This window comes from Poecilia reticulata, linkage group LG4, assembly GCF_000633615.1.
Source record: "Poecilia reticulata strain Guanapo linkage group LG4, Guppy_female_1.0+MT, whole genome shotgun sequence".
Classification (NCBI taxonomy): domain Eukaryota; kingdom Metazoa; phylum Chordata; class Actinopteri; order Cyprinodontiformes; family Poeciliidae; genus Poecilia; species Poecilia reticulata.
The window spans coordinates 20,306,255-20,322,416 of record NC_024334.1 but is presented as its reverse complement, the minus strand read 5'-3'; the positions used below and the strand labels follow the sequence as shown (position 1 = coordinate 20,322,416).

Sequence of the window (16,162 nt, the reverse complement as noted above, 5' to 3'; positions counted from 1 at the left end):
TTTTTTTTTTTTTTTTTTTTGGATTTAAAAACGCGATGGATGAGGTGAGTTATTGGCTTAAATTAGCCACGTTACGTCTTACAATAAATATTGTTTAGGTAGTGGAAACGGGTATTTAGCTGCTGTATGTTAATGCCACTTGTTAAATATTTCAACCGAGCTGCATTGATATATAAACCACTTGGACACGTATTGGTCCTAAATCTGGTCATTTTTAATCATACCCAACTCGGTAGTTATGACTATGATATTATGATGGTCTAAATCGTTCAGAAGTTTTCAATTTACAGTCCGTCCTCTAAACAAACCTTTACAGGCGATAGAAGTAATAGAATTAAATCCAATGGAAAACGAAAAAATATTTGATAGGGACAGACACACATTTACATAGACAAACTGAACGAAACAGCAGTCCCATGCCAGCATCATGGTGCAATAGCAACAGCTAATTCGCAGCACTTGTATACACCATTATAATGTTTTGCCAAATATTGCATGGAGGCTCATGCCACTAGCATTTCTTACTGTGTTATTTTTGTGTAAAGGAAATACACGCGCACTAAGGTGCGTGTTGTTGGCTGAGGCATTTATAAACTAAAAATAGTGGGAATTTTTTTTCAAACCATTAAAAGAATACACCATTCGGAGGCATCTACTGCAAAAAGAATTTCCAACACCTTTAATATGAAAAATGAGCCCAGATTTGGGTGAATATCAAATGTACAAAAATGTGATTATGAACAAAACAAATAAACAGGGTGTGTTTCAGAGGTGGGGGGGGGGGGGGGGGGCATTACCTACCCCACCCACATTCTGCACAATTCTCCCTAGGGGCAAAGATTTATGTGTATATGTTTCTATGACGTAAGGTCAGAAAAAAAGCAAATATGTTGGCTCAGTAAATGATGTGCGTAGACTTTGTAATCCAGAACATGCTGCTGAAAGATGACTGTTTCACTTTTTGTCTGACACTTTTAGCAAGAGGGTCCGTTAGACTTCCAGGCGTTGAGGGCCAAGTTCCAGGACAAACAATTAATGCTGGGGCCACCAAAAACCAAACCTGTTATCCCTGAGAAACCAAAAGTCGTCTCTCCTCCCCTAAGCCCCACTCAGCACCTTCCGCCAGGAGCACGCCCCTCCCTGCTCTCCTCCATCAGTCAGGCCTTGGACTCAAAGTCGGTCAATGCTCCCAGAGTGATATTCAAAGATGAGAACAAGGACAACAAAAAGCTTCTTACGCATGGTAACTCAAAGCCCAAAGACAAATCTGACGGGAAGACAAAGGAGAGTAAGGACAAGACAAAGGAGAGCAAGGAGAAGCTGAATGAAAACTCATCGGATCACAAGAAGAACGGAAAGAAGCATCCGTCCTTTGGGACACAGAAGGAGAGCACAGCCGAGTCAGTGCCAGCCTTGCCTCCTCCAAAGTCCAAAACACAGAGGAAGAAGAATGTTCTTGGTTTCATAAAGTCTTCCAAAAAGGATCCAGCAGCGACCTCGGCTGACTCAATCCTGGACTTGACGAACGTGAACCTTCCTGGACCTACACCGCTGATCCCATTGGCTTCTGATGCTGACGAGGAGGAGTCTATATACTCTGTACCGAAGCAGATCCCACGAAAGATCATCATCCCTGAATCCAGTGCTGCAGTGGACCTGACGACGCTCTCACCAATTCCCGACCCTCCTGACTTCTCTCCTCCGCCTGCCTTGATCCCAGCTACCCCAGTTTTCAAAATCCCACCCCCACAGAGCGAAACCCCACCTCAGATTGAAAGTCCTGTTTTGTCAGTTTCTGACCCGCCCAGCCAAAACAGAATTGCTCCCATTCCTTCCATTGATGCTCCCCTTCGCCCAACCATTCCTGCTCCCTCTCCCCCACTCGCTAATGCGCATCCTCTTTCCGTTGCAACTCCTTCCCCTCCAACCGTTGTGACTCCCTCCCCGTCAGATGCCGTAGATCCTTCTCCTCCATCCACTGCCCCTCCTTCCCCTCCATCCAGAGCTGTCCATGCCCCACCCAGAGCTATTTTCTCTCCTCCACCGAGTTTTGCCAACTCGGATCCTTTTCCCAAGTTCTCTGCCCCCTCCACCGAGCTTCAGGCAGCAGCTGGTTCTGACGTGGAGGTGGCACTGCCAGCTGCTGTGGAAGCAATTTACTCTACTCCTTCCAAACTAGAACGTCCCATCTCCGCCCTGTCCGCCCTGGAGAGGGCAGAGGACATGAATTCTGGGAAGAGAACCCCTCCGAGTGACCCGAGGATCTTAAGCGCTCTGGAGAAGGCACGCAAGAAAGGCGCCAGGTAGAACTCCCTTCCAGGAGCTTGGTTCATTTAGCCAAGTTTAGTATGCAAATGGTCACTTACAAGTATGCTTAATCTGCTTCCAACCCCATGTCTAGCCCCACTCCTCCACCCGAAGACTTTCCTTATCACCTGAATCCCGCCCTCAGCGATGCAGAGTTGCCGCCCTTCGACTATGAGGGAAAGAAACTCCCGTTGATTAAGTCAGAAGTTGACGGCCCCGACCACAGTGAGTTTCAGCTCAGCTTTGTGTTTTTTCCCACTGTCTTGGAATTTAGTCTGAATTTATTTCACCTCAACATGACGAACAGAACAAACTTCCCAATTATCAGGATCTCAGGTATGTGCAGTACTCTACAGAATTTGAAGGTTTAAATTGAACCAGAAGCGTGGTGGTATTCATTGGATTCAGATTAGAGTAAAGGTGTTGGAATAAATCTGTGAAGCGTCCCACACAAACAATAACCTAGCATTCTTCTTGAGTGACAGAAACAACTGAGCTGTGAAGGTATGACAGCTATGATAGAAATGCTGGGTTTCCTTAAAGTCTGGTAAACAGGACTCAGACACAGTTTACTGAAATTTAACCTACACTGTCATGGAGATTTTATATCCACGTCATGAACTAATTTTTTACTCTTTTTTTTCTAAATCAAATTCTTCTAAATGAAACATAAAAACTGTTTAAGGAAGTGCTTACATGTTACAGTGGCGGATTTATTTTGTATTTTTACCTTTTCTGAAGCAGGGAACTAAGTTATAAAACTTGAAAGTAGACCAGACACAATACAAGGAAGACTTTTCTTGTTGACAAATGCACGACTGAAGACAACTTCCACATTGTTTGGGTTTCCATGTGAAATCAATTTTCTGTTCCACTTGTTTTTTCTTCCTCTCTTCCTTGTTTCATACAAGTTTTAAAGGAATATGTTAGATTGGTATAAAGTGAGAGCCTATAAAAATAAGCAAGGCCATGGCAACTTAATTTATTAGAACATTTCAGCAAACAAGACAATTCAAAGAGCTTTACATTATGAAAATAAAAAAAGGAATTTATTGCAATGTAAATACAGGAAAACTAGACTACAAACTACAATTATTGATGCTTCAGGTAACAGACATAAAACAATCAACTAACTAAATGGGTTTTTAACCTTGATTTATTAGAACTCATGTTTCAGGGTTTTTATTAATTAAATTAATGGTTCTGCTATCTAGAACATTTCATATCACTGTGAGTTTGTAGAAAAAGTGAAGAAATCATCAAAGCAGAGGAAAGCGGACAGCTGATCATACTGGCTTTCTGATTTTAGAAATTTAAAGCAACTCAAATATGTTTGTAGTAGGCCTATCAGTTTAAATAAAACACTGTATTAACAATCAGCACTTTAACAAAAGCGTTAACTTTTTATTTGTAGATTTCTTAATTTAGCTTGCTGGCTGTAATCAGTGGCTCTGAGTAAAACCAGGCCAACTAGCTATTAGCATACATGCTAACTTAACAGATAATATATGGTGTCATATTGGCATAATGTTTGCATGTAGATATGGATTTCCAGGTGTTGTAATTGTTTTCACATTCCTGGTGGAATGACTGGCCTCTTCAGTTTGAGTTGTTTTAAATTTCTAATAATCAGCTTTAAAGTGGGGGCTCCTGTCTGACTGTTAGCATACATGCTAGCATGTATAGTAACTATGAAGTATTGTTTACATTTTCAAAGGAGGTTGTTTGCTATGTTGGTTCTGCACTATTGGCTACTAAGCTAGCCAAGAGAGGAATAAACTTTCTGAGAAGTGTGTAGCATAAGCTTGTGTAGAAACATATTTGTAGCTAGGCTGAGAAAACACTGTATAAAGTATGTGTGACCAGCTGTTAGCCTTCCTCTGCTATGAAGATTTCTTCACTTTTCCACATTGTCATGGTGACATGACATCTTTGTACTAGAGATAAGACAACAATGACAAAACCTCACTTCAGAAAATTCAAGCTATCAATTTAATGTGAGACTTTAAGGTGTAAATCAGCTGAACAAATGTAAACTATTGTGATGCGATTCCTCACAGGGGCAGCTTCTCCGGCATTGCAGAGCCTCACGGAGGAGGGGTCTAACCCACCCAGACAGGTCCTACCAGACCGAGAGACTTTGGGTCCGGCTCCAGAGAAACCTAAAAGACCTCAGTCTGCCAACATGAGTCAATTCAGCCCCCCTCCTATCATACCTGAAGGTAATTTCACATCCACCGACGTTGCACTTGGAAATCCTTTCCATTCACTCAGGGATGCATTTCTCTATCTCTGTCACACAGAGATTCCGGTTCCACTTGAGTTTTTAGAGGCCGAAGCCACAGACGTACCCGGATTTGACGATTTGGAGGACGCCTACAGCCCAGAGCTGCCGGTGTCCGAATGTGGGAATGAGGAACACACGGGTGCCGACGTTCCAGACAAACCAACCCAGACACAGTTTTATGGCAACGGAATAACTCATCCAGAAACAGAGGTCCAAACTAAGACGGCATATGGAGAAATTAAGCTGGACAATCCTCTGCAGGAACAATCCCTAAAGCCCACTGAGGACTACTCTACACCCAAACAGGAGTAAGATCAGGAAGTTCAGCTACATATTTATTCAATTTAAAGTGGCGAGTTGTATCTCAAGAAACTGTGTTAATCGATATTTTGTTCTTTGCAGCCCTCAAGCACTGCTCCACAGCAGTCTGTACGAAAGCAACGACGACGTGTACGAAGCCATTAACGTGAGCTCCAGCAAAAAGAAGGGGAAGAGCAACAAGAAACACAAAGGGGCCCCAAAAAGTCTGTCTAACACATTCTTCTTGTTTAATGAATTCTCATGCTGGAAATTTATATTAAATTTTGGAGAATTGATTGGAAAAGTTGCATTATGGAGAAAAAATATACTGGATATAAGCCCAAGTTGTTGTTTTTTTTTTGTTTGTTTGTTTTTTGCATTTTACAAGCACAAGTAGATAGCTTTGACTTTCTACTTGTGCACTTTTAGCAATCTCTAAAAGTGATCTTTTAGAGATTGCTTGGCAAAATAGTTGTGCTGAGGCTCTTTCACCCATACATCTTCGTATTTTGCTTCTTCAGCAAGAATTAATTACTGTTTTACAAACAAAATAACCACATTTTCTGAATTTGAATGTTTTACATGTTGCTTTTACAGCTTTAGTTGATAAATGAGTGTTTTTGAAGACACAGATTTCTGCACGTTTTAACAGAAATCCGTTCGTTTGCTTTAATTCACAGATCCATATGTCGAGTCTGGACAGGAAACGGTAGGCACCGAGGAATTAAAGTTCTGTTACAGTTTTTGTATTTTCACTTTTGTCACGTTGCAACTATAGGTCCAGATTTTGGGTTATATCTCGACTAGAGTCACATATATAGACACACATTTTTTTTTCTATTTTTCTAAATACCTCAGTCAGATTGGAGAGTAATCAACTAATATTCATTTTTTTAAAGATTTCCCTCAGATTTTTATTTGGATTTCGGTCCTGACTTTGACTGAGCCGTTTCCTCCTGTGAATATGATCCAAGTCATTCTGTTGCAGCTCTGACTGCATCATCAGAGTGGAGAGCACTGTTAGTTTCCCGCCACTCGTTCGTTTTGCGTTTTTGTTGTGTCTGATTCACTGGTTGTGGCAAACTGCAAGCAAAACGTCTAGTGGATTTCTTGAAAAACATTTAATTTCCTCTTGACAATAATTTAGAGGTGCAAGTTACAGATTAACGAGTTAAAATAAAATTGATCGACTAACGATTCATTTTTAAGCGACCATTTTCTTGAAGTTTTCTCTTGCGTCACGAGGGTCGACCATGTTTCCACAACATGCTAATTTTCCTTAATAAATTCAATTAAAAAAATAAAATTCTGAAATTTTAACATTATTTGTGTCATCTGCGTTAAATACTGACTAAATAAATAGAAAATTGTGGTTTTCTGCCATTATTAAGCCGAGACGTGTTTACAAGATAGAACAAAATAGAAACTTCTCAGGTTGCTGAACAGAAAAAAGATGAAAAGAATAAAACATGCAACTCTGAGCTCCCAGAAACAGAGAGATGTTCATACAGACCACCAGCTCTTGAAGGAAAGTTGAAGTAATGTGACAAAATGTGAAAATGTTTAAGGCGCTTTTGATTCTCTCAAAGGGCATTCACCTTCAAAATCAGAGGCGTAATGTCTTTTTGTTTTTATCTAAAGCAAATTAATTCTTATCTCTGTGAATATTTACAGGTTCAGGAGAAAACCAAGATGAGCAGGTTCGGCAGGTAGGACCTCGTTTTTTTTATTTAATTTTTTTTCTTTTGGACCCACTTTTCCAGTTTTCATTCCTCCTGCTCTCCCGAGAGTTTCTGAGGAGAGTCGCGTTTCCCTCCCTTGCAATCACCCCCTGCTGTTCAGACATGCCGCGAGTGAAACAACTTTCGTGTGCGCCTCCTCTCCCCGCAGGAGCGAGAAGAAGCACACCTCGGAAAAGCCGGATGAGAAGGAGCTGAAAAAGAAGGAGAAGCAGCGGCTGGAGAAGGAGAAGAAGGAGCTGAAGGAGAAACAGGAGCGGGAGAAGAAAGAGCAGAAGGAGAGGGAGAAGAAGGAGAATGAGATGAAGAAAAAATTCAACGTGAGTCCTGTTATTTTGACAGAAAACAGACAGAGGAGGAGGAGGAGGTGTGGACGGTGACTGAGAGGCAGAGGAGGAGGGTGGAGCAAACGTCTGACCTCTCAAACCTGTCAGGATTCATTCCTCGCTGTGGAAGAGCTGAGCAACATGTGCAGCAAGAGTAAACACGGGTTTCACCGCTGGTAACACCTTCCTCACATTAGAGTTTTTAACTCAGGCCTCTGTTTTATGTAGCAGAAATGTTGGAACAGGACTTTAGTTTCTACGGAGACCAGATGATAAAAGACCTTTCAGTATTTTAATCAAGTGTTTAATCACCGGTCCTGAATAGCGTTACCTCAGACGACGGGCGAGACGCAAAGAAATGAATCATTTTTTGCAAACTGGTTTCAACTGCCGTGTTCTGGTTTCCTTTTTCCTCACTGGCTCACAGACGTGTGTTTTGTTGATGTTTTTTAAGTCTGATTATAATTTTTAAGGTCAGTGATATCTGGTCCAGACAGTATGCACACAGTACGGAAGAAAGGTGAACTGAGTGATTGGACACCTTTATCAAATTACAGTTTGTTTGTTTTTTACTTTGTTTGCTCTACATTTTAAACATAAATATGCTTTACCGTCATAATTGTGGTGATGCAAAGGGAGCGTCGCTTGCTTCTTTGTAACTCCCAGTAGGAAAGCACAGATTTAAAGTCAACAGCCCTGAAACAGAGACAAAAACTTCTCTTAGTGTGCTAAGATAGAAATTAACAAAACAATAGATGAAAAAGAAATTAGCAAAGTTTAAAAAAGTTGATGGTTCCACGTCAAACAGGTTTGGGCTTCACTCCCCTGAATCCCATCAAATTGGTTTCTGATGAGTTGTTTTCCATGACTCATCACCTTACTGCAGCTGTAAGCAGCTGATCCTGATGGAAGAGGTGGTTGCGAAATGTTTCACAGTCTGTATGAAGCTAAATGACAAATTAACGTTAAGAAATATCTGAAAGCATTTTCTCTGCTTCAAAATGCGTTTTCAAAAAGCGTCAATATGAGACGCTTCATCCACAACCCGTCTCACTTGTTGTTAGCTCAGACATTGACCTTTGCCCCCCCCAAGTCCAACATTTCAACTCAGTCACTTTCTGTGCAAATGGTTCATTTAGGGTTTTTGTAGTAGTTCCATACAATTAAGTCCTTATAATTACACTATTCTTCAGTGGTGAGTTGTTTACTCATTGTCTTTTTCCTTGAATTCGTGTTAAACGATCCCATTAGGTTAGATTCAATTAGCATGACTACTCTGCTGAGTCAAAGTTGTGCAAAATCTCTGTTTGTGTGTTTCAGGTCACAGGGCAGGAGGAAGCCATGTACCAGGCAAAGGTAAAGGTCACCGCAAAGGGCCGTAAGCACGATCTGCCCGTCAAGAGCGGCGACGTCATCAGCATCATCCGAACCACCGAGTGCCCCAAGGGGAAGTGGCTGGCCAGGGACAGCAGCAACACCTGTGAGCCGACAGCAGAGTGTTCGTCTCTGGGAAAGAGAGTGACTCGACAAAGTGACTCGCCTACAAAAATCTGTGTTTGTTCACTCTAGACGGGTACGTCTCTGTGGACCACGTGGAGATGGACTTTAAGGAGATTTTGGAGCTGGGAAAGAAGACTCCCCGCAACAGCGCCGTCATTGAGACCGAAGCCACCACAGACGGCAAGTACGTGACCCCCACCTCAACACCGAGTCCGTTATCAGGTAGAGGAGAAGCCGACGTTCTCCTGACGACGAGCGTCTGCTTTCTGTTTCTTTCGCAGGGTGTTGAATCACTTCAGTCGTTCGCCGGGAAGCTGTAAGTGTTCACGAGTGGCGCGCGTTGAATCGGTCAGTGGCTGTTTGACGCAGACCGCTTCTTCATGCTGTCCTTGATGTGTTCAGTCTCAGATGACAGTGAGGAGTGGACCTGCGACGACGAAACGCTCTCACCCAACCCGGATGCTTCTGACCAGTTGCCAGGGTAACCTGACATCATCGCTGTAAAAACACAAAATCCCATCAAGTATTTTTATCTGGAGCAAACATCTCATGCACTTGAAACAATTCAAAACAAACTAGAAAGTAACTTTTCAGCAAGATGTATAGGCATAAGCAAATATTTATAACTGGAAAAATATCTTCCTATAAGTGAAAGTATCTGGATGTAGGACTTGTACTTCTTTTAATCTATATTCAATAATTATCTTCTTAAATCAAGCTTTTATAATATCAAGCTGAAAAGTTACTTTTCATTATGTTTTGTCGCATTTCAAGTGTACTAACGAGACGAAACGAGACAAATACTTTGCAAGATTTAGTTTTTGCAGTGGAGCCTGATTGCCACATTTTTTTTGACACAGTGATTGATTGATCAGTTCTTAATCACGTCTTTTTCTTACCTTCTCTTCCCTCCTCAGGGTTCACACACGGGCCATCTCCATGCCAGAGATGGGTAAGATACACATCATAGATTATACTCCATCTTTGACAAGCTTACTTGAAACATTGCCTTGAAGACAAATGTTAATACTGATCAAATCAATGAAATGTCGTACAACTCATTTCCTGAAGCTCTACATATATTTTGTGCGCCGTAGTAAACTGGTAGTAAATCGTGAACTGCACCTCTTAGGTACCGCGACACAAATCTTGGTTTCTAAAATAAAGGAAGGTAGTTTTGATATATTTTAATATATTTGGTATCTTAAAAGGGACTTTCATTTATAAAGGCTGGGAATTAATTAAGGATTCATTGTTTTCAAGGTAATGGTGCAGAGATTTTTTAACTTGAGGCAGAACTCTGAGGTCGAATTGGTTTATGAGTTTTACCACATAGCTACATTTTTTGGAGTCATCTGACGATTTGTATAGTTGACCTACTTTTATAATTAACTCACAAATAAAATAGTTTACAGAAACTTCCAAAAGCATTTATACCCCTTGAACTTTTCTACTCCGTGTCATGTGACAAGTACAAAACCTGTAGAGTGTCAAATTCCTGTAAAATTAAAAAAAAAAGCAAAACAAAAAGAAAACCAATACAAAGTAGAACAAAACTGAAGTGGAGGGGAGATTATGTTTTTAAAAAAATAGAAATAAATACAAAAAAAGTTAGGCATGCACTTGAGTTCAGCCTCCCTCAGTCAGTACTTTACAGAATTACATTTTGTTGCTATTGAAGCCGTATAAAATTTCAAGCAACAGTTAACAGATTGGGTGAAAGTGTCATGATTTGCCGTGTGGGTGGTGAGGTAGACGCAGGCAGACCCAGGATGTAGACGAATAGGGTAGTTTAATGATGAATTCCGGAAACAAACGCAAAGACACAGGCAGCTCTGGGAGCAGACAGACGACAAACGTATGACGAACAATAGACGAGGGCCAGACAACAGACAAAGACAACAGGTGGGTTTAAATACACAAGGAGGGTAATCAGGGAACGAGACACAGCTGGGAACAATCAACAGGGAGGACAGGACATGACAGAGACTCACAGGGAACAGACTAATAAACAGAAAAACCTCAAAATAAAACACTGAAAACACAGATTTCAACAGAAAGTGGTAGTCTTAAAACCAGTTTATTTTTAGCATACACAATTCATTATTTTATTACAAGTTGGCAAGTATTTGTTTTTCTTTGTGACCCCTATAGTCACAAAGTTTTTGCATTTTAAAAACCCATTACTCTGCATGCCTCTTGAACTGAATCACTGCTTTGTGACTTGAGGGATTCCCCTTTATTTCCATAGCAACGATCAGAAGCAACACCTTTCCCCAGAAGTCCAGTGAGCTCACTGATGAGGTCATAGATGACATGATGTACATCACAATAGATCAAAGAAGTTCTAAAGCTTGAATATCAATGCTTCAGTCAGGATCCAGACGGTTCTCTGAGTTCCAACTTTGCAAGGATTTGTAAAAATGTTTAGTATTACAAAGGTACTTGTTCCCCTAATTATCCCAGTCGGTCTCGGTGTTGGATATTTTGTCTCCTCTGGGATCAAAAAGATATGTGACCATTACTTCCCTGGGAAGGACTGCGACGACGACGACGATGTCCCTGAAATCTCTCAGGATGAAGAGGTCGACTGGTTTTGGAAAGGTTTCCCAACTGGTAGCCAGGAACAAACTGACCCGGCTGGGGAGGTTTGTTCCGAAACACCAGACATAGACCTGACCAAGACCTCACAGGACAGTGCTGAGGACGACAGCACTGTCTTGGGGCAAACTGACCCGGCTGGGGAGGTTTGCTCAAAGTCGACTGAACATTTTGAGAGTGGGAGTGCAGTCGGAGAAGAATCGACCCCGGCTGGGGAAGATTTATCTCCGGCTGATCGCATAGCCAAGACTTTTGCTAAAATTACAGCGAAAGTTTTGGCTGCATCGGTTCACTCTCTGGTTTTGCCAGATAATACTCCCGTGAAAGGGACAATCAAAAGTGACTTTGAGGTGTCACCTTCCCCGGACGGGGAAAATGCCTCAGAGGACACTGGAGTCGCGGATTCGTCCAGACCTTCTCTGTATGGTAGGATCACGCTGTCTTTTGAGCTTTACCCTGGACGAGTGCAATAATTCAGCACTGAGATTAGGCTCTGACCGGAAAATTGTAATCAGGTCGGGAGACTCATGATATGGACAGGTTACCATGAAACTGTATGATGGGACATCATACAGTTTCATCCCAACTTAAAGAAGTTGATGAGAACTTCTTTGCTGTCCTGAACCCCTGAACCTGTGGGGATTCAGGCCAACTGAACTTACTTAAATTTATGGGATGAAAGGGCAAAAAGATTGGTAGGACTTTACTGATACACTGATATAAATTTGTTATAAAAGTATTACTGATTGCACTTCAAAAATTAGGTAACTTTATTTTATTAAAGGTAAAGTTTAAACAGTAATGATTTCTTGGTTAATGTCAAGTTATCATAACAAAGGCATTTTGAATAATGTCAACTTTATATTAAAAGTGTCATAATTTACCGAATGACGCTTTTTGACAACAGTCATAAATATTCATGAAGACTTATTTATGTTCATGACATGTGTTACGTCATGTTTATGAAAGTGTCATGACAGTCTTATTCACCTCCCTTCAAATAAAGTGTTACCAAAAGATTTGACAGGTTTCCTGTTTGCAGGTTTCTCTCCGGGCGCTCCGGCTTTCTGCCACAGTCTAAACTCACGACTGTTTAGTTAATTGGTCTCCAAATTCTCCTTAGATGTGATTGAAACATAATTTTCTTTTTTATAAAATGGTTGCCTGGGTTTCATCCCTGCCTGGGTTCTTCTCTCTTCATGGGGTTTGCATGTTCTCCAAGTGCATTAGTTGATTCTCTCCGGGTTCCCCAGCTTCTTCCCATAGTCCAAGAAAGGTGACTGTTGGTTTAACTGGCTTTTCTAGTTGACCTTTGCCCCATGTCTTCTCCCCTCTCTTTTGAGAGTGTAACCGGAAACTGTTAACGATCGAAAATGTGTTGATAAGTTTAAGATTGTGTCATCTGACAGAAGATTTTTAGTTTTATCGCGACTTGTTAACTTAATCTGCTGCATTTTCTCTTTAAAGGAAACCCGGACCTGGACATAAACCACCAGCACAGTCACAGTGACATGAATGAAAACCCTCAGATCCAGTGAGTTCATCTTCTGATACGTTTGAGCCAAATAAAAAAATATCTCAAAGTTTGAAAAACCTGTATGGCGTGTGCCTATCTTTGTGCCAGAGCGAGACAGGAAGCACTTCACAAGTTGGCGACATTCTTCAGCTCATCGAAATCTGTGGATCCAGCTCCAATGTAGGCGTTTCATAAACGTCCTGATTCTGTGCACATTTTAAACTTTACTGATTACTTGATTGTTTATTTTGTTTTTTGTTTTTTTAAGTGATCCCGAACCAGAAAGGAGGAGTAAGTTCAGCTCAATCCATCTTATTTTTAAATCGTTAGCTTTATTACTTTTCTTGTTTTTCTTAATAATTTCCTAATCTTAATCGTGGTTTCTCTGTAGGTCCTACACCTGTGCAAGAAGAAGCTGCTATTGTGTAAGTAGCCCAAAACTAACACACACACACATGCACACACACACTCACTCACCCAAAAAAATCCCAGACATGTTGCTCAACCAGTAGACGGACAGGTTCCCTTCTTTTTTTGGTTCGGAATGAGCTGCTAAGCGTGAAGAGATGTGAACGTGTTAGTTTATGCGTCTAAGAGAAAATCAGGTGGACTGGAAAATCCGTCCGATCCTCCCAACAAGCTGGGTCCTGTTCAGATGCAGACGCATTGTGATCAAAACACTGCGACTAGGCATGGCCTGGTTACACGGCTTAAGGTCCGCTTTTTTAAGAAAGGGTTTTGGCTTCAGGTTAGGTTTGAAACTTTCCATCAAACGATTTCGGTTTTTAATTCAGATTAATTCAGAAATGAGCCCTGAATAATTCAGCCAGTAATTATTTGAACAGACGAGGTCTCTCATGGACAACGTCTAAAGGGCATTGGACTTTCAATAAGTGGACTACAGATGAAAAACAAACTGGTGATGTCACCGTAAAAGCAACATACCCCACCCTGATGTGGCAAGACATCAAATTTTAACCCCTTAATAGACACACACTACTGTATATAAAACAGGTGTGTGTGTGTGTAGTGAGTAATATCATAGACAGTAAGACAGGACTTGATAATCCACAGACTGCAGCTCATTTCCTCCTATTAAGACCCAAGTTAGAGCTGTTTTTTGTTAGAATACACAGCAAAATAACAGCATTACTCAGGTTCAATGGAGCAACACCCATCACTATTATAAAGCCGTTGCTAGGCAAGGCAGGTTTATTTTTGTAGCCCAATTCCTTCACAGGGTAATTCCAGGCTTCAAGGAATAGAACCAAGACATACATCAAAAACATGAAATATAGATGAAACACACATTGTATGAAAGCAAACATTGTAATGCAAATTTAGATTAACGAAATGATAAAGCAGTCTTTATGGTGAGTGGTCATAAACAGGAGTGTTTTCAGTCCTGGTACAAAGAAGCCAACAGTTTCTGCACATCTCAGGTTTTCAGGCAGCTGAGGACCAGAGAAACTAAATACTGCTTTCTACCGTTTACTGTGAGTTCATGTTCTGAGTGAACGTCTCAGATCACTTGAGGGGCCGACGTGGTTCATAGCTGATCAGAAACTCTGAAATGTGTCGAGGTCGAGGCCAGTCAGTGGCTTACACACCAGTTCAGTCTATGACAAAGAGAGTCAAAGCAGTAATGGACTGTCGTTTTGGTATTCATTTTGTGGTGTCGATCAAGACTCGAGGATTTTAGATGAGCTGCAGCTGCCCTAATTCATTCTTGATTGGTTTTACCCAAAACCTAATAGAGGAAAAATGTTTTATTCTGACAGATCCACTGATGGATACTTTGGACACAGTGACTGTGGGAGGCTATGGTCACGTGTTAAAAGAGAAACATTAACTTATATGTCATCAGCAAATCTCAGCAAATTGGGACCATGTATAATTTGAATAAAATCAGTCCAACAATAAAGCCCTGAGGAACTCCACGTGTAATCTTTGTTTGCTCAGATGTATAAATATAAATAAGTATGCAGTAACTTTAGTAGCAATAGGGATAATTGCTGATTTTCTGTAATAGGAACAATTAAATGATGTTACACATTTTTGATTTCAATATTTGGGTGAAGAACATGGTACTGTAGCATTTCTACTGGCCTACACCTAATTGTGATGGGATGGATATACATGGGTAGGTACAATATGTATTCAGTCATGATTAATATATATACATATATATTTTAAACAGGCCACAGGAAAGTTTAACTCAGGAGACAGAGTTTGACCCTTCAGCCGTCATCTTACCTCCTCCTGACATGTACGCAGACTCAGACTCCATGCTGGATTCATCGCTGTACAGCGAGGTGAGGATAAATCATACAGACTCTCAACATCTACCTGCCTTCCTGATATGTTGAAACAATGTTTCTTTCATGTTTCTACCAGCCAATCAGAAATCTCCCACGTTGACCAGGATCTTCCTACCGTGGCAAGCTGCAGCCATGTGATCCTTTGCCAAAAATCAGCATCTTCCTTACTTCAATATTTATCTGAGAACTGCAAATATGGATCAATACACTGAGGAGTGAAGCAAAGTCTAGGCAAATGGATATGTTACTGCTGTTCCTTGACGATGTCTGTGTGAGGATTCTTTACGATGGACCTGGATGAAGTCTCCTTTTCTCAAGAGGACATAAAAGCAACAATAAAAACTTTACAGACCGACACAGACTGGACAATACCAGAAAAGTACAACTAGTGGTGAAGTAAAGGATTAATTAAACTGCAGTTTTTCTACTTTCCTATGCAAACTAAGAGAAGTAAATCAACTTTTCTTCAGATTAACCGTCAATCCAAAGTTGGATCACAGCTGAGATAACCCGACAAGAGCCTGAATCTTTGTCCTTGTCTGCATGAAGCGTCAAGAAGAGTAGGATCATTCTTATCTATAAAAGTCTAAGGGTTTGCTGCAAGGGACTGAATATTTGAAATGAGCTAAGTCATAAATAACCACCTTCTGTTTTCTCCAACTGCACCAACACAATTTAACAGTTTCCACAGAATTATCCGGAACTGGTCAGTTTAATTTCCAAGTGTTTGCATCACTGTTTTTTTGTGTGTTTTTTTTTTTTTTACTTTACAGGGATCTTTTTCTACTTTTTGTTAAAATTTCAGATCACCACTTTAGCTTGTTTAAGAGTATGTATCTATTGTTGTTATGATATTTAAATGATCTCTGATGTAGAAAAGGATAGTTTTTTGAAGAGAGATTGAATGAAGTTATCGGTAACATTTCCCTTACCCGTAGTAGGAAGGTGAACGTAGCGCTGGAAGGTTGCCTGTTTTAGATTGCAAAAATTTGCTAAATCTGGGCTATTAGCTTCCACATTTCCATGGACTTATTCACTACTCACTGCAAAATGACATCTTTCCAACAAAGGTGAAGGAGAAATTGCTGATAACTTCACATAAACCTCACTTCAAAAATTCCAGACTGCCAGGTTTACTGCCTCGCATTACATGAGATCTAAGGACTGTGATGTTAAATGTGTAACTTCAGAATGGCGCTACCGTTTCCACAGGTATAACTTTTGGACAAAAACATCAACATCCAGCTTTCTTTTCTACAATTTAA

General features: G+C 40.8%; 1 protein-coding gene across 1 annotated transcript; it reads left to right on the top strand.

Moving 5' to 3' along the window:
• The first annotated feature begins 13 nt into the window (after window positions 1–13).
• fyb2 (FYN binding protein 2) lies at window positions 14–15,949 on the top strand. Its single transcript, XM_008407383.1, has 20 exons — window positions 14–44; window positions 979–2,303; window positions 2,402–2,532; window positions 4,368–4,529; window positions 4,611–4,902; window positions 4,997–5,118; window positions 5,575–5,603; window positions 6,569–6,603; window positions 6,785–6,953; window positions 8,280–8,439; window positions 8,529–8,643; window positions 8,741–8,775; window positions 8,862–8,940; window positions 9,377–9,411; window positions 12,528–12,594; window positions 12,685–12,756; window positions 12,845–12,867; window positions 12,968–13,001; window positions 14,777–14,891; window positions 14,974–15,949. Exons 1-20 carry the CDS (start codon window positions 36–38, stop codon window positions 14,995–14,997), a joined length of 3,033 nt encoding a protein of 1,010 aa, XP_008405605.1. The 5' UTR covers window positions 14–35; the 3' UTR covers window positions 14,998–15,949.
• The last annotated feature ends 213 nt before the right edge of the window (window positions 15,950–16,162 follow it).

Excerpts from the sequence above, each read along its gene's own strand:
- fyb2 (XM_008407383.1), top strand. Across the intron at positions 2,304-2,401 it reads GCACGCAAGAAAGGCGCCAG|CCCCACTCCTCCACCCGAAG; the intron begins GTAGAACTCCCT and ends CCCCATGTCTAG. Across the intron at positions 6,604-6,784 it reads AAGATGAGCAGGTTCGGCAG|GAGCGAGAAGAAGCACACCT; the intron begins GTAGGACCTCGT and ends CTCTCCCCGCAG.